Below are 24,531 nucleotides of genomic sequence, written 5' to 3' on the forward strand. Positions count from 1 at the left end.
GAAAATCCAACAACAAAATGACTCTTCAAATACTTTCAAAGACTAGGATCTCTTAAGAGAAGCATAAAATACACATACAATGTAGCAACCATCATAAAATTTGATAATGCTCTCTTGTGGCAAGGACTGGGGAAAACCTGATATGTCATGGTAACGCCAACCAAAGCATCCACGGAAGGGACTCGGCAATATCTACCAAAACATTAAACAGCGCATCACCTTAACCCACAAGTGCCACTTCTGGGAACATACCCTACAGACATCATCTTAAATGAGTTAGGGCTGAGGCCATGCTCAGTACGGAAGGCACTTGCAGAGCAAGCGTGAGGACCCTAGTTCAGATCCTCTAGGCACCCACGGTCAGACGCACTAGCTCACATCTGGAATCCCTGCACTCCTACAGTGAGATGGGTGTGGAGGCAGGGGACTCCCTGTAAGCTCAGGGCCAGCCATGCAGTGACCAAGAAACCCTGTCTCAGCTGGGCGGTGGCGGTGCATGTTAATCCCAGCACTCGGGGAGGCCGAGGCAGGCGGATCTCTATGAGTTCGAGGCCAGCCTGGTTTACAAGAGCTAGTTCCAGGATAGGTTGCAAAGCTACAGAGAAACCCTGTCTCAAAAAAAAAATGAAGAGAGAGAGAGAGAGAGAGAGAGAGAGAGAGAGAGAGAGAGACCCTGTCTCAAACAAGGTGGAAGCTGAGGACTCACACACGATTGTCCTCTGACCTAGATTCAGAGCATACATTCACTTTCACACACTCATGCATGTGTGCGCGCATACACATACGGAGGAGAAAAAGATAGGTCAACTAATATCGTTCAAGGAGATTTGTTGCAGTGGAAGGAGCAAGAGAGGGAATTTAGGTGGGGAGGGGAAAGAGGAGGGAGGGAGGAGACCAGAGGGAGGGGCCAGCAAGTGCTCTGCCAACTGTGCCACACTTGCATAGCCCTGAAAGGACTGGAAGCAGCCTTAATTTCCATCTGTGTGCGACTTCTAACATGATAGCGTAAACGCGACCCGCCTCTTTAAAACAGCAAAAGAAAGCACCCTGTCTGCTGAGAGGAACAAATCAAAGCACACAGTGGCACACATAGCACCCCGCCATGGCTTCTCTATAGTTAGACGTGCGCAGGTTGTTCTAGAAGGAGAACCAGAACCTATTAGCTGGGTGGACTTGTGGGAAGCCTAGTTATGCAATCTTGGGTTTGTTAGTGCCAGCCATGAACATGTAAGCTTGTCGGTGAATGGGTAGGACTGGGTGAGCTCACCTGGGATGGGAGATGCTGGGCCTGGCCCAGAGCACCCACAAGAGAGACCTGATAAAAGGCATCCCAGGGACCAGGAAGCTGGGACCGTGTCAGGGAAGCTGGGGGCGGAAGGTGCTCTGAGCAGGAAGGCGTGAGCCCACTGTGACAGCTGCTTCAGAAGGTCAAGGATTTATGTCTGTGGGATTTAGCCCGATGGAGACCCAAGTGACCTTGACAAGCCTTTTCCTAGTGACGCAGCAGTGACAGAAATGTTCGGAAATGGGGGCAGGAGGGTTGCTCTGCAGTGTAGGAGAGTAATGGGTGATAAGCAGTCGGTGGCAGGGTCAGGGTCCCCCCATGTCACACAGTGACATCAGCAGAGCCGTCCAGAAAACTCCAGCACTACTCAGTCATGGTACTGATAAGGGCTGTGCCCAGAGCAAGTACAAGATAGCCTCATCCAAAGCCGTCCTTACTGAGGTCTCTGGAGCCGGCTGTGTAACTTCTTCCACGTGGACCTGAGCACATCACTCCATTTTCTTCCTTGAAGTACAGACGCAATCGGAGATATTTCATTTGTATGCTGCCAAAATGGCATAAAGCACATAGAGGAAGCAGCCTTGTTCCAGAAAGCACAGCTCAGGAACACAGGAATCCCTCCAGGTAATAGGAGAACACAGTAGCGGACCCTCCTAACAATGGGTGCTTTTTGTAGACTAGAAGCTGGCACCAGTGGATACAGCAAGTGGGATGAATAGTCACCAGGGTCGGGCAACAGTCATCTCTGTCTAGACAGTGAAGCCTCAGGCAGGGTTGTGACTAAGATTTGGGGATCCCCGGGGAAAAAGTGGGTTTCCATTCCTGGGGTTCTAGGGGCTTTCAGGATCCCAGTCCTGACACACAAATAAGGCTAAGTGTCCCTGGTCTCCAGAGCCCAGTTTAGGAGCCCCTCAAGCACAGGCCTCGCCCTTCACAAGCTCTGCCTCCCACGCACCCTTGGACAGACTGGGTCCTCTGAAATCGCTCCAAGCACAACCACCCTTGCTCCTGAGATTTCTTTTCCGGGTTGTGTCCCTTCAGGCTGCCAGCCCAGAGTTGTGAGCCCCGCAGGACCGTCACAAAGATATATCTGCCTGCCTGAAGAAGATTGTCATCAAGGACGCAAGCAGGGCAGGAATCCCCGCCCGCCCGTCCTGCGGTGTTCCAACGCTGGGTTGAGACCTTGTAGCAGGCGGTGATCCAGAAGGGCAGGGCGCAGGCCGGGGTATCTATCTGTGGTAACCACCACTGTGGGTTGGGCCAGTCCTTTATTGCCATCCCTCCTGCCAAGGCACTTAACAGTTTGCAAAGTGTTTCACGCCCTCATGTCATTGTAGCCTTTGCAACAGCCCTGTCAGCGGCCATCAGTGCCCCCATTCCACGCGAGCAAACCGAGGTCCTGTGAAGCTAGCTGCCTGGGGCTCCCGGGTCTGCAGCTGCTTCTGGATTAGAACTCGGACCCCTGAGGCGACTCCAGGCTCCTCCCCCCCCCCGGCCGCCCCTCCTCCACGCCACCTCTATCCAGGAGCCTCACTGAGGCCACAAAGCTGGGCTTGGCTCCCACCTCGTTCCTCCTCTGCCGTGGGTCTTGGGTACTAGGAGCCACCCAACGGAGGCAGCGCCGCTGACCGTAAGTACCGGGAAGGGGCGGCAACAATCCTGGGCACTGAGCACCCCTCTCTATAGAGATCTCCTGGTGGGCTGGACTGAAGCCTGCCCACGCGTCCAGGCTGAGGAGAGAGTGCTTGCTGCAGAAGGGCAGTGGAGAGACTGCCCTGCTTCCCCCCAACACACACACACACACACCACAAAGCATTTTGGACCCGGTGGCGGTACTAGCCGCTGGAAGGCTGCCAGAAGGACGCCCCCATCACATGTCCACAAGCTACCTAGAATAGAAGGAAACTAGGGGCCCAGGGCCCAAGTGGGGAGCTCTACCTTTGGAGTCAGCCACAGTGAGGGGTAGAAAGCAAGAGACGGAGAGGTTCTGTCTTGCACCTGGATAAAAACGATTTTTTGGCAGCTGGAGTTAGGGGGCGCCGGTGGATCCAGAACCGGCTCCACCAGTCCCCAGCACGGGCTAGGCGGGAAATACTTTGCAAGTGAGTCTGTCTCGGGTGTGTCTTGGGAGGAACTGGGCAGCCTGCACGAAGAATAGGGAGCCCCAGAGGGGGGGTTGCTGCAGTATGAGAGGGTACCAATAGAAGGAACCCCCCTCTCCTCCCCCTACCTCTCCCAGAGCACGCCTTGGAAGAGCAGGCTGGAGAGGGAACAGTGGTGGATTCTTGCAGCAACCCAAGATAGGAGATAAGGAACAGGGTTATTGACATTGCAGATCTCTCGGATGTCTCCTAGCTAGTAAGCGACAGTGGAAGATCAGAATCCAGGTGCTAATCCATGGCCCTCCCATAGAGGCCAGAGCTTAGAAAGTATCCGGAGTAAACCCTTGGGGGTCCGAGTACTAGAGCTTCACGGTCACCCCCATCTTGTCCAGAACTGAGGTTCTCAAAAGACAGGCCACGTGGAAGGCAGCAATACTGAGGACTTTCACTGCCTTCTAGCTCCTCTGCAGTCCCCACCAGCCCTTCCTTCCACTCAGCTTTCCCGTTTACCCAATCAGCGTGAATTGAGCACCTACTGTATGCTGAGTTTTGTGTTTCAAACTTAGAAGCAGCCAGGGAGTCAAGTAGGCTTGCTAATTGGACAGACAGATGATAAACGAGAACAAAAACAAACAAAAAGAAGACCAAGACTTAAATTTCAAACTGAGACTGAGGGCTTAGGAAAACAAAGGGAACTAGAACAGACTGGTTTGAGCAGGTTCAGACCTGAAGTCGTTTGAGAGGAGACCCTAAGGGGATGTTGTTGGAGTAGAGATACCTAAGTAGTGATTTAGGGTCAGGCCTAGGTTCTAGAGGAAGGACCATTCCAGGCAGGAGCAATCAAGGCAAGGTCTGGGCAGAGAGAGGCAAGGTGAGTGAGTGTGCACGTGCGTGTGCCTGCATGTGTGAGTATGAGTGTGTGTGTGTGTGTGTGTGTGTGTGTGACAGGACTGTAGACTCACAGGACTGTAGACTCATGGGGTTGCGAGTTAAGCACAGTGAGAGAGAGGGAAGAGGTTTGAGAAAGGGAAGTGTAATCATTTGTGATTTAATGGGCTTCAGGGGGCAAGGAATAGCTCCCAGGCCCATGAGGGGACTGTGGCAGGAATATGGATAAGGATAACGACAGCTTGGGCCAAGGTGGTGGTCCAGTAGTCATCCGGAACAGCCTCTGAAGCACTCCCGTGCACACTCAGGTCCACGTGGGCTTGGGGAGAGGTAAACACTCTCACACCCCATCAGCATGCCAACCCCAGGTACACTCATCTGACCCACCTGTCTACACCCACTGAGTCACCCAGAACTGGGAGGAAGATGAGCCAGCCTGATCAGTCCCTACATAGCCGTGGCCAACAGCAAACTCAGGGGTGGCTAGAATCCCCCAGGCCCTGCTGTCTCTACATAGCTTCTGGGATGAGTGCTGTCCTAGGAAACAGACCCAAACCCCTGTGCGTTTCCTCTGATGCTACCCTCCTGCCTTTACTACCACTGACTGTGCAATGTTGGCAGGCCTTGGCAATGGGGCAATAACTAAACATTTAAGAGCACTGGCTGCTCTCCCAAAGCACCTGGGTTTGAGTCTCAGCACCCACGTGGCAGCTCACAGCTGTCTCTAACTACAGTTCCAGTGGATCTGATGCCTCTTCCTGCCTCCGTGTGCACCAGGCACCCATACAGTGCGTAGAAATACATGCCAGCCAAATTCATACACCTAAAAGTAAAATGTAAATAAAAAGAAAAATTATTACCAGATCCTTTCTCCTCTTCCAGTTTCGGTGGCCTCTTTATAGAATAGGTTCACAACGCCATGCTGTCGAGACATCAATGAGGAAACAGTTTTCAAAATTGTGGCTTGGGACTCAGTACTGGCCTAGCATGCCCAAGGTCCCGGGGTTCCATCCTCAGTTCCACCTAAAATGGGAATGGTGTTACACTCCTGCAAAACCAGCACTCAGGAAGCAGAGGATGGAGGACTAGAATTTTAAAGTTATCCTTGGCTACACAGAGAGTTCAAAGCCATTTCGAGATGCTGTCTGAAAAAGGAAAGAAAAAAAAAGGGGGGGTCTGAGGTGGGCATCCAGGAAGGGAAGGAAGAACATGGGCCTAAGTCCAGTCCTCTTCATGCAAATTCCTGGCCTGCCTGCACCCTGTAGTCGTGAGTCACCGGCACTTATCGGACACTCGATGTTATTTGTAGTCATTTGATTATCAGCTTCTCCATCCATTAGCTGGAAGGGGAGTGGGCGCCACTCCAGGGTGCCCTCCCAAAGGGTTAAATGAGGGGAGAAGGAGAGAGAGAGAGAGAGAGAGAGAGAGAGAGAGAGAGAGAGAGAGAGAGAGAGCGAGCACAGGAGAGAGCTCGTGAGCACCACGGTAAAGGGTCATTGTCTGCAATACACTCTAGTGCTGACTGGGCGGGTTGCATATTCCCCATGAGCTTCCATGTCTTATCTGTGTCTTGGGAAGGGTCATCACCTCTTAGATCCTGGTGATGACTGATCAGGTCCACCCAAAGGAAAAGCTCAGGGAGTGTGGGCATGGAGGTACACACCTTTACTCCCAGCACTCAGGAGGCAGAGTCACTAGTTCCAGGCCAGTCTAGGCTACATTGTGCAACTTGTTTTGTATTTAAAAAAATAAAAATAAAAATGGAGGGGTGGAGAGATGGCTGAGCCTGAGCTACATAGTGAAATTTGTCTTCCTTTCTTTCTTCCTTTCTTTCTTTCTTTCTTTCTTTCTTTCTTTCTTTCTTTCTTTCTTTCTATCCAAGGTCTTGTGATATAGTCCTAACTGTCCTGAAACTCACTGTGTAGACCAGGTTGGCCTCAAACTCATGGAGATCCACCTGCCTGCCTCTTTCTCATGAGTGCTGGGATTAAAGGCGTGTGCCATGGTACCTGGCTTGTTTTGTTTTGTTTAAAAAGAAAGAAAGAAAAAGAAAAAAGAAAGGAAAGAAAAGAAAAGAAAAGAAAAGAAAGCCAGGCCTGGATTGATGACAGAGCAGTTAAGAGATCTATCAAAGGACCAGAGTTCAGTTCCCAGCACCCACATAGTCTGGTGGCTTGCAATGGCCTATCAATGCCAGCTGCAGAGGATCCCAGACCCTCTTCTAGACTAGGTGGCATGTGCACATATATAAACAATAACACACATATCCATAAACAAAAATAATATTTTAAATCATTTAATTGTAATTAATAGTCATCAAACGAACCATTAACCTAACGGTTTTCTCCATTGTTCCCTCAGGTGGGTACAGTGCCCCCCTCCCCAGCCGTGAGCTGGCGCCATGGACTGGAAGAAGCTCCAGGACTTGCTGAGCGGTGTGAACCAGTACTCCACAGCCTTCGGGCGCATCTGGCTGTCGGTCGTGTTCGTCTTCCGGGTGCTGGTGTATGTGGTGGCGGCTGAGCGCGTGTGGGGTGACGAGCAAAAAGACTTTGACTGCAACACCAGGCAGCCTGGCTGCACCAACGTGTGCTATGACCACTTCTTCCCTATCTCCAACATTCGCCTCTGGGCCCTGCAGCTCATCTTTGTCACGTGTCCCTCTATGTTGGTCATCTTGCACGTAGCCTACCGCGAGGAGCGGGAGCGCAAGCATCGCCAGAAGCACGGGGAGCAATGTACCAAGCTGTACAGCCATCCTGGCAAGAAGCACGGTGGCCTGTGGTGGACCTACCTGCTCAGCCTCGTCTTCAAATTCATCATTGAATTGGTCTTCCTATATGCCCTACACAAGCTCTGGCACGGCTTCACCATGCCGCGTCTGGTACAGTGTGCCGGCGTGGAACCCTGCCCCAACACCGTGGACTGCTACATCGCTCGGCCCACGGAGAAGAAGGTCTTTACCTACTTCATGGTAGGCGCCTCCGCTGTCTGCATTATTCTCACGATCTGTGAGATCTTCTACCTCATCTTCCACAGGGTTATGCGAGGCCTGAACAAGGTCAAGTCTACAAAGAGCGGCATCTCCCCAAAGTCCTCCAGCCGAGCCTCCACTTGCCGCTGTCACCACAAGCTGCTGGAGAGCGGAGACCAGGAACCAGACCCAGGCGATGCCAAGCCGCAGGCTTCAGCTCCGAATCTGACCCCCATTTGAACCGCAAGCTGGAGGAGTGAAGCAGGGAGGTGCTGCGGGTGGAGGGGTTCTTAGTGAATTCACTAAGCAAGCCAGTTTTGTTTGATACAGATATTCTGGGTTCTGTGCCGGCTACCTGGTATAGGTAACATGGCAAACCCAGCTTCAGAGACATTAAATTAGCAAATTAACTACATGCGTGCAAGGGTCTATTTAGCTGAGCTGGTAAGCAGGGCTTCTACCTACCCCAGGGGACTGCCAGGCCAGACAGCCTCTCAGAAAAGCACAGTGGAAGAGAGAAATGGAGGGGGCTCTCCAAAAGAGGTAGCAACAGCAAAAGAACTGGGGGTCTCAGAGGAGGGGTGCTGGCCCTGGACAGGGGACAGCCAGCCAGAAAGAGTGTTTATAACCTCCCCATGAGAAGCTGCTTGGGTTCCTATGTGGAATGTTCTAGAAGCCAAAGAACAAATGTAGAAAGTGGTAGTAAGTCTTGTCATGTCAACTGCTGTTTGGGATCACCCTCTCCTACCTCCATCCTCAGGAAGCAATACTCTTCTTCCTCCTCCAGGGTGCTCAGTCCACTGCACCCTGTGGCCAGGACCTTGGGGGCATGCATGGAACCGGTACATCCTAGTCAGTTTCCTTTAAAGCAATAAAGTTTCGTTTTATACAATTTGCTTCTCTCCTTCATTCTCCCCAACTTCCACCCACTCCCAGGGATAGGAAAGAGCCCTTGGGCTTGGGGATGAAGCTACTTTCGAAGTGTGACATAGGCCGAAGCTGAGGTTGAGAAAGGGTGGAGTTGCTGGTAGCAACTGTTGTCAGGAAACCATGGGTGTGTGTGTGGGGGGGGGGGGGTACTCACGTTAGGATTCTACTTGTGGCCACCAGAGGGCACCTCCAGCCTTCTTAAGTTAGACTGGTCTGTGTGCGCGCGCGCGCGCGCGCGCGCGCGCGCGCACACACACACACACACACACACACACACACAATCACGGTCGCTCAACAGACAAATCACACTCGCTCCTTGGTCACTCAGCCCACATCCCCACCCTGTGTTCACACAAGACCTGCTATTCATACGCTCACTCATGCACAATCATGGTAAAGTAAGTATATAGCCACCCTACAGACTGCTCACATCCCAGCCTCACCCAGCAAGCAATTCATTCAGCTCTGTCCATTCCCCCATGCCCCCAAACTTTTTTACACCAGCCCTAAGGAAGATGCTGGGACATGCTAAGCGGACCTAAGCCCAAGGTTCCAGTCCTGGGGAGGCAGAAGCACAGACTCGGCATTAAGGCTCTGCTCACAACCTCGATCCAAGTGCAATCATGGCCTGCAGTTGAAGGGAAACCAATTTCCCAAGCCACACCAGAATATGAAGCAGAGCCTTGTGCAAACATAGACGAGTTCTTGGGAACATTTAGTGACCATTAAAACCAATGCCAAGAGCTAGAAAGTCAGGAGTCAGTGGGCTGACAGCCAATGAGAGCAAAGAGGGGTCAGGGCACCTCACAAACACAACAGGCTGTGGTTCACCTTTGCTCTCTGTGGCCGTTAAGGGGTGGGTGAGTCAGCCCGGTTTAACGGCTCTGGTCTAGGTTGATCATTTCCTGAACCATCCCCTTCCCCTGAATTAAATCACTGCCTCGTCATTTTGCAATACACTTTCACCGTACACTTTGATTCAACTTTAAGAACTTCTGCCTTATCATCAATACAATAGGACCTGTGCCAGCCAAAGTTCCAACAGCAAAAGCATGAATGTGTCATGCTTTGTAAGCTAGGCAGGGCATAGAATCAGCCAGAAGAACAGCTTCTGGCTGAGTTTGTGAGGGACTGTCTGGATCAGGCTAATAGCAGGCAGCCCCTCAGAGACTGAGGTCCTGGACTGAATAAAAAGGAGAGTGTAAACTGAGGAACCAGCTCTGAGCTTCCTAGCTGAAGTCCTCATGTCCCTGCTGCCCGTGTCTTTCTTGCAATAACAGATTGCAGTCTCAAACTGAGACAATATAAGCCTTTTGCTCCTCAGGTTGCTTCGTGGGTGTTTGGAAAAGCCACGTGAAAAATTACTACTGTACCTAAGGAATGGTACTGTCGCCTGGGGTGAGGGATGGGGTTAGTACCAACGTGAGGATGAGCTGTAACTAGAGGATGCATTTCATCACACATGCACACACGCACACGCGCGCACACACACACACTCACAGACATGGTAATAATCCCCACCCCCACCACTCTCCCTCTGCCTCCAGTTCACGGTTCACCTGCCAGTGGCTTGCACTGACCCAACCCAACCGGAAGGCGGTGCACAGGGGGGCCTGCTGAGTCTGTGGGTGCAGGTGAGCCTCCCAGGGCTCAGAGGGTGGGGCAGGGTGGAGAGTCGCTCTGGGGGGCAGAAGGACTCAGTTCTGCCCTTGGAACAGTTCATTCTGGGAGGACCGCATGGGAGATCAAAGGAGACAGTAGGTGAAACATTAGCACCCTGCTGTTGGAGCCAGGAAATGTCTAGAGAGTCTCCGGTGATCGGGCTCTATCCAAGTAGCTCTTGGCCAGGGCTGGGCAGTTACAAAGGTCCCTGCCTGTTTATTACTACAGATTTCAGGATTTTCTCTCTCTTTTTTTCCCTTCCTTTAATTTATTTTTTTAAATTTTTGATCATGTTTCTATATGTCTGTGTGGAGTGTGTTTGTTCATATGAGTGCAGGTGCCCATGGAATCCAGAAGAAGAGGTCAGATCCCCTGGAGCTAGAGTTACAGGTGGCAGTGAGCCTCCTGACGTAGGTGCTGGGAACCAAACTCGGGTACTCTTAACCACTGAGCCACCTCTCCAGCCACGCCCCACTAACAAACAAACAAACAAGAAAACCAAAACCAAAAAAAAGCATGGTTTCAGTAACTTCTTGGCTAGGAAGTGGTGATGTCCCCTTCCTCTCCTCAGTGCTGGGACTGTGTCTGGTTTGAACCTGTGCAGTCCATCCTTGTGTGTGCTGTCTTGGTCTCTGTGAGCTCATATGAGCATCAGTCCTCTTGTGTCGGGATGACACTCTTTCCTTTGTAGTCCTCCACCACGTTTCCTCTAATTCTGCATAGATCCCTAAGTCTCAAAGGGAAGGTTTAATAAAGACATACCTGCTGCGTGAAGGAAAATCAGTTATGTTTTTCAACGGATTGTCACTGGGCATATCCGCCAGCCCAGGTGACAGCCCCAGGCCAGGAGGAGTTGGCCAATACAAAAGGAACTCTGTGGTTTTTGTGTGCTTTTTGTTTCCTTTTGGAATTTTTGTCCTAATGTTTTGTTTTAAGTTTGTTTATTTTGGCTTTCTTATTGTATTGTTTGTTTTCTTTTTTGGAGAGAGAAAGAACATGACTTTGGGTGGGTAGAGAGATGGGGAGGATCCAGGAGGTGTTGGGGGAGGAAAAAGAATATGACCAAAATTTTATTGCATGAAAAAAATTAAAAAGAAATTTAAAAAGTTTCATGTCACTCAGGCTAGTCGTGAACTTGACATGTTGCTGAGGATGATTTTGAACTTCTGACCCTCCTGCCTCCATTCCCTGAGTGTTGGGTCACAGGTGTGCACCATCTATCTCTGATTGCTGGAGTACAGGTGTGCACCATCATGCCTAGCTTTTGAAATGCTGAGGATCAAGCCAAGATCTCTGTGCTTGTTAGGTGTGAGGGTCTGAATGAGAATGGCCCCCACAGGCTTGTATATGTGAGTGTTTGGCTCCCAGTTGGTGGACTGTTTGGGAAGGATTAAAAGGTGTGGCCTTGTTGGAGTAAGTGTGTTACTGGGGTTCCAACTCATGCCATGCCTGTCTGCCCACCACCATGTTTCCCACCATGATGATAATGGACTAAGCAAGCCCCCAACTAAATGCTTTCTTTTATAAATTGCCTAGGTCATGACATTTTAGCACAGCAATAGAACAGTGGCTATGATACTAGACAAGCACTCTCCCAACTGAGCCTCCTTCCTAACCCCTCTAGCATCTTCCTGGGTAGTGTCAGATGTCTGGCAAAGGGTGGCACAGAAGTCACAGCAACTAGAAAGCATCAGTTCTTCCAGAAGGGAGCTGAGGGAGGGCTCAGCATGGACTGAGATCTTGGCCCTGGTCACATTTCTCCAGGATGGAAGCCAAGTCCACAGAGTGGGGGGATATCCTTTGCCTGCCTCCTCTGGCTCTTGCTGGCAACTCCATCCCTTTATTGGCATAGAGCCAACTTCTTCAGGATTTCAATGCGTGCTAAAGACCTGCTGAGGTATTCAGCCCTGTGGACTGGATCATTAGACCTTCTGTTGGCAGATGGCCATTGTTGGGTTAGCGGGGCCACAGCCTGTGAGCCGCTCTAATGAATCCCCTTTCTATACGTAGATAGATTCGTTCTGTAAATTCTGTTCCTCTAGAGAACCCTGACTAATCCAGATGTTGGTACCAGAAATGGTTCTAGAGCAAAAGAATTAGAGGGATGAATTTTTCTTTAAGTTTCTGGAATAACTTAATAACTTTCCAATTTGTTAACTTTTTTTGGAATAATTGTTAACAAATTGGAATAACTTTATAAATAAATAAAGTTATTTCAATTTGTTAACACCTACAGCTAACAGTTCCTGAAGCCTTTCCTGGGATCTCAGAGAGTATGGAAAGTCACAGTGTGAACTATTTTACAAAATTAAGGAGGCAAATGCATTTGGTTATCCTGACTCACCAACTGTGAGGAGCAACTGTTTTAGTATTATATAAAACTTTTGGCAGTTTGCAAAAGTACAAGGAAAATGGTGATGATGTTGGTTGCTCCTACTGTCTCTGGATTAATTGACAAAGGAAAATAATGGGCTCCACAGACTCAATGCAATGCCCATCAAAATCTCAGCAAAATTCTTCAAAGACCTCAAAAGAATGGCACTCAACTTCATATGGAAAAGCAGAAAAACCCAGGATAGCCAAAACAATCCTGTACAATAAAGGAACTTCTGGAGGCATCACAATCCCTGACTTTAAACTCTACTACAGAGCTACAGTACTGAAAACAGCCTGGTATTGGCATAAGAATAGACAGGAGGACCAATGGAACCGAATAGAAGACCCGGATATCAATCCACACATCTTCGAACACCTGATTTTTGATAAAGAAGCAAAAAATATCAAATGGAAAAAAGAAAGCATATTTAACAAGTGGTGCTGGCATAACTGGATAGCAACATGTAGAAGAATGAAAATAGACCCACATCTATCACCATGCACAAAACTCAAGTCCAAATGGATCAAAGACCTCAACATAAAGCCAGCCACACTGAACCTTATAGAAGAGAAAGTGGGAGGTACACTTGAACGCATTGGCACAGGGAACCACTTCCTAAATATAACCCCAGCAGCACAGATACTGAGAGAAACAATAAATGAGACATCCTGATACTGAAAAGCTTCTGTAAAGCAAAGGACACAGTCAACAAGACAAAATGACGGCCTACAGAATGGGAAAAGATCTTCACTAACCCCACATCAGACAGAGGTCTGATCTCCAAAATATACAAAGAACTCAAGAAATTGGACACCAAAAAATCACATAATCCAATAAAAAAAAAATGGAGTACAGACCTAAACAGAGAACTCTCAACAGAGGAATCTAAAATGGCTGAAAGACACTTAAGGAAATGTTCAACATCCTTAGTCATCAGAGAAATGCAAATCAAAACAACTCTGAGATTCCATCTTACACCTGTAAGAATGGCCAAGATCAAAAACACTGATGACAACTTATGCTGGAGAGGTTGTGGGGAAAAGGGAACTCTTCTGCATTGCTGGTGGGAATGCAAGCTGGTACAGCCCCTTTTGGATGTCAGTGTGGCTATTTCTCAGAAAATTAGGAAACAACCATCCTCAAGACCCAGTAATACCACTTCTGGGTATATATCCAAAGGATGCTCAATCATGCCACAAGGACATGTGCTCAACTATATTCATAACAGCTTTGTCATAGCCAGAACCTGGAAACAACCTAAATGCCCCTCGACCGAAGACTGGATAAGGAAAACGTGGTACATTTACACAATGGAGTACTACACAGCAGAAAAAAATAATAACAGCTTGAATTTTGCAGGAAAATGGATGGATCTAGAAAACATTATTTTGAGTGAGGTAACCCAGACACAGAAAGACAATTACCACATGTACTCACTCATAGGTGTTCTTAAACATAAAGCAAAGAAAGCCAGCCTACAAACCACAATCCCAGAGAACTTAGACAACAATGCGGACACTAAGAGAGACTTACATAGATCTAATCTACATGGGAAGTAGAAAGTAGAAAAAGACAAGATCTCCTGAGTAAATTGGGAGCATGGGGACCTTGGGGGAGGGCTAAGGGGGGGGGAGGCAGGGAGGGGATCAGAGAAAAATGTAGAGCTCAATAAATATCAAATTATATATATTTAAATAAAAAAGATTGATATTAAACATGAAACCATCACTGATTTAAAAAATAAATAATGGACTCCATGATACAATTAACCAACTTCTAGCATCTCAAAATACAAAGAAAAATAAACTCAGGGACAAATTGACCAGCTCTAGATGCAAATAATGTCTAAAGCTTCCTAAGTGCGCCCTGGAAGGGGATCTTCTCTCCAGCAGCTCCCCCCCCCCCCCCCGAGCTCAAGTTTTAGAAAATCAAGCCAAAGCCTTCAGAGTTATTGACTGAATCACAAAGAAAAGTCAAGTCCCAGCCTCTGAGGGTGCTAAAGTAGGGACACTGGTTGGTACAGAATGGGATCCTGTAACTTGGAGTGGGGATGTGTGGGAGGACCCTATTGAAGCTGAGAAGTTCAAACCCTTAGATCTCAAGGGTTTTTCTTACCTGAGGACGGATTCTCTCTGCCCTGAGCAGACATACTCCCGCTGCCACCCCAGGAAATACTGCCTTTTCTGCCCTTGACTGAGGAAATTAATCTTTCATTGTCTGCTAAACCAGCAGTGACTTTCTCTGAAGGAGATGTCAGGCAAGACAATACTGATGTCCCTCAGGGCCCACCAAGAGTTGCCTCTAGACCTATAACCAAATTAAAGGTTAATCAGGCTCCTAGAGGGAGATTGGAAGTGTAGTCTTTAAGGAAGTGCACTACACTACTAAAGAGCTTAATGAGTTTACTAATTCAAGCAGAAGTCTGGAGGATATGTGTGATGGATTTTAAGGGTGTGGGATTCTGGTGGAAGGAACATAAAACTGGATCAGGCTGAGTTTATTGATATGGACCCTCTGTGTGGCGAGTCTAGGTTTAATGGGAACTTGCACAGTTTTTAAGAAGTGTCAGAAGTTTGCTTGAATGGTTGGATAAAACTTCTGTCAAAAGACAGCCTACTGAAAAGGAGTTGGAGATACCTGGGATCCTGTGGCTTGGTGTTGATGGAGGGATTTTAAGGCTCAGGGAAACCGCAATGCTAGAGTGGGTAGGCTGTGCTAAACCTAGTCCTCCATGATGGAAAGGCCCAGCAGACACGCCCGTCACTAATCCTGTGAGATGCAAAATGGTGAGAGGGCGTCAGCCCATTTGAAGGACTTGTTGTCGCCCTTTTCCTTGTGCCAGACCGTAGGGTGCTCAATTGGATGAATTAAATACAATGAGTTTCATTGGGACCCAGGCGGCAGCACTGCATCGCCAAAGGCAATGAGATCAGAGTTATCACAATGGGCAGTATAGACAAAGCATTGTTCACAATGGCCTGACCTATAATAGGCAGGTAGGTAAAGGGATTATTTTTTACAGTGGCATGACTTTTAGTACAGCTAATCAATCATGGTGTTTCCAGGCATAAAATAGATGAAATGCCTACTGAATTCTTGCCCAGTCCTGGACATCGAGCCTTTGACAGAGATGCTCTGAGCCATTCTGCACACTGATCTTCTTTGGAACTTGTATTTAGTTCAAAACTAAATCCCCAGTAACAGTCATTCTTGCCACCAGGTGGCACTCATATCCCCTTGGAGGGCAGGCCTCCTCCTTCACTCCAGCACTTAATAGTCCAAGCTGGCTCCAAATCCCCATCCACTATACACTGTCAGCACAGCCCACAGCCCCGGATGAGCAAGAGGGCTTCTTGCCTTCATTCATTCTAGAACAAACCCCTGTGTTGTGTGTGGACTGAATTTGTGGTATCCTCTCCACCCCCCAATTTCACATACTGAATTCCTACCCCCGGTGTGATGGTTTTAGGTAGTGGGCCTTTGGGAGATGTTTGGGTCATGAGAGTAGAGGCCTGTCAAGATTCAGGAGCCCGCTGGGCTGTGTGGCACACGCCTTTAATCCCAGCATTTGTGAGGCAGAGGCAGGTGGATCTGGTCTACTGAGTGAGTTTTCAGGACAGCCAGGACTGTTTCACAGAGGAAACCCCCCCTGTCTACAAAAATCAAGAGAGAGAGAGAGAGAGAGAGAGAGAGAGAGAGAGAGAGAGAGAGAGCCCAGCATGGTGGCAACCACCTAACACCCAGCACTTGTGGGGCTGAGGCAGGAGGACCATCAGTTTGAGGACAGTCTGGTCCATGTTGTGAGACTCTCTCAAAAAAACCAAACAAAACAAAAAGGTGTGGGATGAGAGGAGGTATAGCTCACTTGATTGAGAGTTTACCTAACATGCATGAAGTCCTGGGCTCTACCTCCAGCCCCCCCCCCCCACAAAACTGAGTACAGCGACACTCCCCCGTAATCCTAGTATTCAGCAGTAAAGGATCAGAAGTTCAAGGTCATCCTCAGCTACACAGAGTCTGAGGCCAGCATGGCCACAGGAGACTGTTGAGAGCGCAGGAGAGGAAGAGGAAGGGGATCTTTCTGTCATGTGAATATGTAAGTTGACTGTCCTTTACCAAGAACCTAGTCGTGCCACATAGCACCCGATTTCCCCCTTCTAGCTTCCAGACCTTCATGGAAGGAACAGTTTGGTTTGAGCCATTGAGGCTTTGGTCTTCTGCTTACAGCAGCCCCAGATAGTTAAGACACCTCATGTCTCCTGCAGCCCTGGCTAGTTAAGACACCCCTTGTCTCCTGCAGCCCCAGATAGTTAAGACGCCTCTTGTCTCCTGCAGCCCCAGCTAGTTAAGACACCCTTTGTCTCCTGCAGACCCGGCTAGTTAAGACACCCCTTGTCTCCTGCAGCCCCGGCTAGTTAAGATGACACCCCTTGTCTCCTGCAGCCCCAGCTAGTTAAGATACCCCTTGTCTCCTGCAGCCCCAACTAGTTAAGACACCTCTTGTCTCCTGCTCCTGATCCCAGAAGGCCAACTGAAGAAGAACTGAGAACATAGGAGCATTGGGGAGTCACATCCACAGATGGGGAGAAAGGGAGCTCAATGGAACCAGGACTCCATCACCCTAGGATGATGTCACCAATGGGACAGCAGAAGCAGACCTGTGAAATTGCTACCAACTGACCATCTACACAGTCTGCATGTGTCACCTCCACAGTTTATTCACAACACAGCCTGGGGTGGGGGACATGCTGCAAAACCAAAGTGAGGCCACAGCGTTCCTCTGCCCCAAACTCAGATGACTCGGAGAAGTCATCTCTGACAGGGCCTGCGTATCTGCCCCACCCACATCTTACCTCTCCTCCACCTCAACTCTCTTCATCACCTGCCCCAGCCACAGACTGCCTCACTGCACCTCAGGGAGGAAACCGCAGGCACACCCCTGCCTCAGGGACTTTACACCAGGCTCTCTCTACCTGGACCGCCTAGGCAGCCACAGGACCTTCGTTTTCAGTCAAGGCTCTGCCTCAATGGCAGCTGTCTGGTACAAATTTCTCTTCTACCGGAACTTAAAACTAGATGCTCTGTGCTCTGTCTCCCTGGCGTATCTGCCCCTCAGCATAAACCACTAACTCACCTTTATCTTACTGTTTTTCCATCTTCCCACAGCTAGAAAGTAAAATTCAGGAGGCTTAGGGATCTCTTGTGTCCTCCGGTTGCTCGGTGTCTGGACAGTGTTACAGCACCACAAGGCGCTCAGTATGCATATGCTGAATTGGTAAATACACCTACAGGCCTGCTGCCCTGCTTTGTGCTGGCGACCTGCCCTTAAGAAACTCTCAGTGTAACAGGGAGGGAGGAGGAAAGAAAAAGGAAGGCTTTCAATGGGTACCACTTCACGTGGCAAAATGAAAAGTTCCGGAGATCTGTTGCATAGCAACGTGAATATACTTGATGCATGTTGAAGCTAACACAGTTGAAATGGCAGGTTTTATGGTAATAGATATGTGCATTTGTGTGTGTGCCTCCATATGTGTGTGTGCATGTGAACATGTGTGTGTGTGTGTCTGTACAATGAGGCCCTCTTACACACACACACACACACACACACACACACACACACACACATACACACACTGCATCTTTGGTAAAGATGTCCTACCAGGCTAACTGTCTAGAATTGTGATTGTGGGGAGCTGAAATGTTAGAGGTCTCAAGTCAAATTATCTTAGGTTATCTTTAGCCCCTCCCCCCAAAGTCATGCATTGCCCACCTCTGCATTTGGCCGAACACCCTGTGACAATTAGGTAATGTCATTGAAATATACAGACTCCTAGCTTCCACCAACCCAAAGGCTAAGAGCATTCTGATCGCATCTGGAGCCTGTAATACAGAATTCTCTGCTTTGCCAAAGTTCTGCTGCCTGGTGCTTCTACCAATGCAGTCTTAAAACACTTTGTTCTGTTGCTATAAAAACTTCATGAAACTGTTGCCATGCTGGAACACAATATTTGGGGTAACTTAAATATGTGTTCCCGGGCCATGGTCACTCAAACTTGGCTCCAGGATAAACAAACCATCTCTTATTCTCTTGGAAATAAGAGCTGTGTTCTGATTGAGATGAGAGCTTGTGTAGTCTAGGCTAGCCCATAAATGACAATTCTCCTCATGAATGCTGGGACTACTGGTGTATACCATCGAGTCATAGGTGTGTGTGTGTGTATTAAATCATACATCATAAAAATGTATATATCATATATATTATTCCATATATTAACTACAACTAAAAACCTTTAAACAATAAATTGCAGGGCAGAGGCACACCTACCCCAGCGGAGGCCGGCAAGACTTCTGGGGAGGATGGCATCTGCGCAAAGACCCGAGAGACTGGAGGGATTTGCATGTGAGGGTGCTCCAGGGAGACACGGTGCCATGGACAAAGGCAAGAACACAGAGACCACATAGCTAGAATAACTGGATGGGCTGACGACAGAGTCGCAAAGTGCTAAGGGCACAGGCAGTGGCCAAGGCCTGGAAAGTGAAAAGTGCAGACCTTGACCCGAAGGCAGGAAGGGCCATAGCAGGGTTTGAAACAGGGCAACTTTATAGACAAAGTCCTATAAAAATGTGGAGACTGAGTGGAGCAAGGGCCAGGAGGCTAGGAGACCATTCCCGGGTCACTGAGTTGGTGGCAGCCTGAACAGAGCCAGGACAATGGAAAAGGGGGAAAGAGTGAGGATCTAAGGTCATTTCCCTCAGAATGGCTGACTTGGTTGGTCCCTGCTTCTTCCTCCATGAAAGCTCATCTTCGAGTTCATAAGGAACGAGTAGGAGGTGGGTAAAGCAACATTGGCATCACCCCCATGCTCCTCAACAAGCTCCCTGCCCCCCCCACACTTCCCAGGGAACAGGATGGGAGCAAAACCTTCAAAGGAGCTGGGCCCAACCCCAAAGGCAACTCAGCAGAGCAGCTACACGAGCAGAAGCTGTCTTAGGGGCGTGGTAAGAGCAGGCCAGGCCCAGTTCCCAGGCCCTCAAGGGTCAGAACTAAGTGGGCACTGTTGTCCCCTTGGGAATCCCAGAAGGCTGGGTTCAGCCTGGCCTAGTCTAGCCCTGAGGGAGAGGAAGGGAAAGGTCCTGAGAGGCCCGGAAGGAAAAGCCATCTCAGTCTGATACTCAGGCAGCAATCACGCTTGTCTGTAGTCTGAGCCTACCCACTGGCTGCTCCATCCCAGGAGGCCCTGGGAGTGCAAGGGTAGAATCCTGTTTGGTAACTGGGACTTCCACCAGCTCTGGGCTGCAAACCCACCTGCCACCTTCCTTTCCCTTAGCCAACCTAGACCCTGCCAGTCCTCTGCTCTGACTTCCCTTGCCTTTCCTGGAACAACACAGATCCTTTCTGGCAGGTTTTGTGATGGTTTTGTTTGTTTGGTAGGTTGGACATACTTGCAATAATAGAGACTGAAACCTTAGGCCCTCGCACAAGCCGGGCAAGGGCTCTACTACTGAACCGTCAGATTTCTTTCAACTTTTAGAGACAACGGTCTTTCTAAACTGCTCAGCTGCTGCTCCACACCCCCCCCCCCCCCCCCCCCCCCGCCGGTCTCTTCAAACTGGCTTCAAATTTACTTTGAAGAGGATGGCCTTGAACTCCTGGCCCTCCAGCCTCCACCTCCTGAGAAGTTACTGGCGTGGTTCGCCACACCCGATCTACATGCTAGGGCGTTGTAAGTACTGGGCGTGCACTCTACCAATTGAGCTACAGCACCATAGCAATGAAATTATAATCCCGCTGCCTCAGCCTCTCAAGTAGCTAGGATTACTGGCCTGTGCCACTATGCCGGGTATTGCCTTTGTTATTAGTTGGTTGGTTGGTTGGTTGGTTGGTTGGTGTGTTGGTTTGTTTGTTTAGACAGGTTCCCACTATGTATTCCAGGTTAGTCTGGAACTCTCGCTCTGCCTGTCTTAGCGTCCCAAGTTCAGTGCTTCCAGCACAGAGGTTTCAGATACTCCCTCAGACCTTCTGGACCAATGGCACACTACATGCTTTGGCTGAATTTCCCATCCGCCTTCTAAAGCAGGCATATTTCTATCCTTATTCTGTAGAGGAGAATACGAATATTATTCTGAATGGAGACATGCCTAAGGGCAGAGGAGGCAACAGAAGTTGCCTCTCTACTCTGACAAGGGTCACATCTGAGTCTGCGAACTCTTCTGGGCTTTAGCTCCGGCACCAGACCTGGTAGCTCCAGGATTATGGGCCAGTGGTGCTATTCTGCGTTGTCTGACTTACCCTGTGATGCCCCAGTTCTACCACAGAGGACCCCACATTTACACCTTTACTGTTGTTACCCAGTGGCTTACCTGCTCCATTGTTGCACCTAGTAGGAGGTAGAGCAGGAAGTCAGGCCTGGCTAGTTTAATGTAGCTTTCCCAGCTGTGAGGTGGGTCCTATCCTTAATCCCATGCCCGCCACTCACAGTGCAGCCCGAGTGAATGGCAGGGCTCTGCTTGCCTCCAAATTCCCTTGGAAGGCCTCTCCCTCTCCCTTTCAGAGCCCTCAGCTGGGAACCCGTTAAATGACAGGAGCTTCTATCCACCCCCAGTCTTAAAGGACCCTAGGGAGTTCCTAGGTGACTTCTGATGGCATAACCCTGCCCAGGATTGGCAAAGTCGAGACCCCTAGATCCACCGGATTCTAGGAAGGGGGAAAATCTCACCCCTCTCCAGTGTGAGTTCAATGTCTAAGAAGCCTGGCACATTGATGACCCTCTGTCTTCTTACCCTACCCACTCCTCACAGCCTCGGAACCAGGTGTCATAGCTAACCTCTCTTGCTAAGAACCCGCTGCCTACAAACACCAGGTACTGAACCCTGGGAGAGAGCAGTCTGGAGGGTCAGCGCGAAGAAACAAGGTTTCCATCTCCCGCAACCCAAAGAAGCACAATCTGGGCGGGTCCTGGGAGTCTGTCCCACCCAGTCCCCGCCCCCTGTTCCCCAGAGCCCTCCCGCTGGCGTTTCCTGCCCTAAGCCCGCAGCTGCGCTCTATTTAAGGCGTCCGGTGGGAGGCGCGGTCCTGCAGGATTCCCGCAGCTTCGGCCACCGTCATCCGCTCCACCTGGGCCAACCCCGCAAGCAGGCGGTGAGTTTGGGGAGCCGGGAATAAGGATCACTCCACCGCTGGGGGCTAAGGCTTGCTTGCCCCAGGGCACCGGACACGATTGGAGCCACCCGCGGCGCTCACCTAGCCTGCCTTTAGTCAGGCTCTGTGCTCAGCGCCCTTCCCTCTTCGTTCAGTGAACCCTTAACGGAGAGATTCCCAGCTAATGAGAGAAAGAAGCAAGATTTGAATGTAGGTCTGGTAGTAACTGCTTTACTTCTAGGAAAAGCACACACACGCACACACACTAACCCATTTTCACACACAGCCTAAAATGCTCTGGGAAACCTTGGGACCTCCACTCTGCTATGGTCATTTCTTTTAAAGGGTCTAGAATGACCACACCAGCCTTGGAGGGAAATGGGATGGAGGCAGAGGCTAGGAACAGGTGTGTTCACTAAAGTCGCAGATGGTCTTTTTGTTGGCAGGTGGATCAAATGCCCTGGGCTTCTAAGCCCCTCACCCATCGTCCCTCACCCCCAACCCCCATGGGCAAGTGCAAAGATTAAAAGCGAGGCCCTCTCATTTTAAATGAGGCACGGGAGGAAGGTGGGAACAGGTGGGAATCTGAAGATGGCCTCTCGCACCACCGCGACTGTCTTGGTGTAACCAGCCTTGAGCGAAAGGGAGGAAGGGCACGGCACAGCTGAATGACCTTGGACAAGTTCCTCCACTGGTCTGTTTCCATAGGAACCTCTAGTTAATCCAGACCTCTTTGGGATGTGGTCATCCTTGGGCACTGACCTGTGCAAGAAGGCGCAAATGTACGATTAGACAGGGACCCCCTAGCACTGGCAGGCCTCCTGTGGGCTTATATCTAGGAGGAGCTAAGAAAGGCACTGTGCTGCCCAGCTGATGGCTGTCTGACCCCTGTCTTCCCACAGAGAAAGGCTCTGGAAACATGGGTGACTGGGGCTTCCTGGAGAAGCTGCTAGATCAGGTCCAGGAGCACTCGACTGTGGTGGGCAAGATCTGGCTGACCGTGCTCTTCATCTTCCGCATCCTCATCCTGGGCCTGGCGGGCGAGTCAGTGTGGGGCGACGAGCAGTCCGATTTTGAGTGTAACACAGCCCAGCCCGGCTGCACCAACGTCTGTTATGACCAGGCTTTCCCCATCTCCCACATCCGCTACTGGGTGCTGCAGTTCCTCTTCGTCAGCACGCCCACCCTGATCTACCTGGGCCACGTCATTTACCTGTCTCGGCGGGAAGAGCGATTGCGGCAGAAAGAGGGAGAGCTCCGGGCACTGCCCTCCAAGGACCCACATGTAGAGCGGGCCCTGGCTGCCATAGAGCATCAGATGGCCAAGATCTCGGTGGCAGAGGACGGCCGTCTTCGGATCCGTGGGGCGCTCATGGGTACCTATGTGGTCAGCGTGCTGTGCAAAAGCGTGCTGGAGGCAGGCTTCCTCTACGGGCAGTGGCGCCTCTACGGCTGGACCATGGAGCCCGTGTACGTGTGCCAGCGCGCGCCCTGCCCCCACCTCGTGGACTGCTATGTCTCTCGACCCACAGAGAAGACTATCTTCATCATCTTCATGCTCGTGGTGGGAGTCATCTCCCTGGTGCTCAACCTGCTGGAGCTGGTGCACCTGCTGTGTCGGTGTGTCGGCCGGGAGATAAAGGCACGGAAGGACCATGACGCATCCCCAGCCCAGGGCACTGCTTCAGACCCTTACCCGGAACAGGTGTTCTTCTACCTCCCCATGGGCAAGGAACCCTCGTCCCCACCATGTCCCACCTACAATGGGCTCTCATCCACTGAGCAAAACTGGGCCAACTTGACCACGGAGGAGCAGCTGACCTCCTCCAGGCCTCCCCCCTTCGAAAACCCAGCCCCTCAGGGTGGCCGGAAGCCCCCTAGTCGCCCCGGCAGTTCTGCATCTAAGAAGCAGTATGTGTAGGAAACTGGGGCTCGTATCACTCGAGAGAGAGGTCCTGAGAAGTGTGTCTACCTTGGGTGCCTCTCGAGCAGCCCCTCCTCAAAGGCACTTTGGAGACAACTAGGCCAGAGAGGTAGACACTGCTGGGCAGAGGACCTGATTACGGGTGGTTCTGGAATACTCGGAGCCTTTGTGATGAACCAAGGGACACTGTGGCTTTCTTTCCAGAACGTGATTCTGCCCTGACGTGGTCATACAGGTGGGGGTGCTCCTGGCTAAGGGTGCTATGGGACCTCTGACCCTTTTCACCTAATCCAGAGGGACCCAGAGCCAACTGGACTCATTTGGGCCTCTTAGACCGCACCCTGGGTTTTCATCACTCCCTGTCCTCCTGGAGAAAAGCTGATGCAGGCTGCTGGCTCAGCTTCATCACCTGGACAGACACGGCCTGCACTGGATCTGGCCCTTTCCGGAGGGGAACTGGTTGGTGTCTTATTTCTGTCGCTCCCCGCCCCACTGTTTATGCTTCTAAAATAAACAGGACTCGATCATCCATCAGGTGTGTACTGATGCTGTCCGGGGTGCCTGGGGCAGGGGGAGGGAGGCAGTTATTCTACCCAGACTTCCTTTTTCTCTAGTCTTCTTTCATCTCTACGCCCAGCTCCGGTCAGCACGACTCAAATCCTTCCTCTCGACACGGAGCCCTCACCACCCAGCCTTTTGAAACACCCTGGGTCCTGGCTTCTTTTCACCCAACTCCCGTATCCTATCCAGGGTTCTGTTCATCAGCCCATTAACTGGTGGCCAAACAGTGTCTTTCCCCATCCTATCCCGTGCCTGTCTGGGACCTCGGTCTACTGTCGCCTGCAATGCGCCCAGGCATGCCTGCCACCAGGACCTTTGTACTCTAAATCAGTTTAACACCAGATGTCCTTCCCTCCTCACTGTGGGCACTTCTAAAATGAGGGCTAAGGGTAAGCTGTGTGCCTTTCAAACCCTTTCTAGTCTGCCTATGAGAAGGAGCAAACCAAGGGCTATGTCTTAGCTCCTGTCCATATGTACCTGACTGGGGAGACTAGCCAGTGGCAGTGCAGAAGGTTCCCTTCCTCCTCTGCCACTCCCTGAAGTCTCTGAGTGTCTAGAGACCTGAGAAGGTCACAGCAAGGTACAGGGAGAGTAAGAGCTTTCACACCTGGTTTCTAAGTTTATTGCTCCCACCTGTAGCCTGGAATCGATTAAGTCTGAGTCACCATTTTTCTCACTTTTAAAACAAC

General features: G+C 50.3%; 2 protein-coding genes across 3 annotated transcripts; both read left to right on the plus strand.

Moving 5' to 3' along the window:
- The first annotated feature begins 6,676 nt into the window (after nt 1-6,676).
- Nucleotides 6,677-7,489, plus strand: Gjb3 (gap junction protein beta 3). Its single transcript, XM_038335131.1, has one exon. It carries the CDS (start codon nt 6,677-6,679, stop codon nt 7,487-7,489), a length of 813 nt encoding a protein of 270 aa, XP_038191059.1.
- A 13,770-nt stretch (nt 7,490-21,259) lies between these two features.
- Gja4 (gap junction protein alpha 4) lies at nt 21,260-23,810 on the plus strand. Of its 2 annotated transcripts, none has more exons than XM_038334162.2 (2): nt 21,260-21,357; nt 22,260-23,810. In XM_038334162.2, the coding sequence occupies exon 2, from the start codon at nt 22,277-22,279 to the stop codon at nt 23,276-23,278; it is 1,002 nt and encodes a 333-aa protein (XP_038190090.1). In that variant the 5' UTR covers nt 21,260-21,357; nt 22,260-22,276; the 3' UTR covers nt 23,279-23,810. The 2 variants fall into 2 exon arrangements, with proteins under 2 accessions (XP_038190090.1, XP_038190092.1); XM_038334164.2 differs by lacking the exon at nt 21,260-21,357 and adding an exon at nt 21,400-21,567.
- The last annotated feature ends 721 nt before the right edge of the window (nt 23,811-24,531 follow it).

Source organism: Arvicola amphibius, chromosome 6, assembly GCF_903992535.2.
Source record: "Arvicola amphibius chromosome 6, mArvAmp1.2, whole genome shotgun sequence".
In the NCBI taxonomy this organism is placed as follows: Eukaryota; Metazoa; Chordata; class Mammalia; order Rodentia; family Cricetidae; genus Arvicola; species Arvicola amphibius.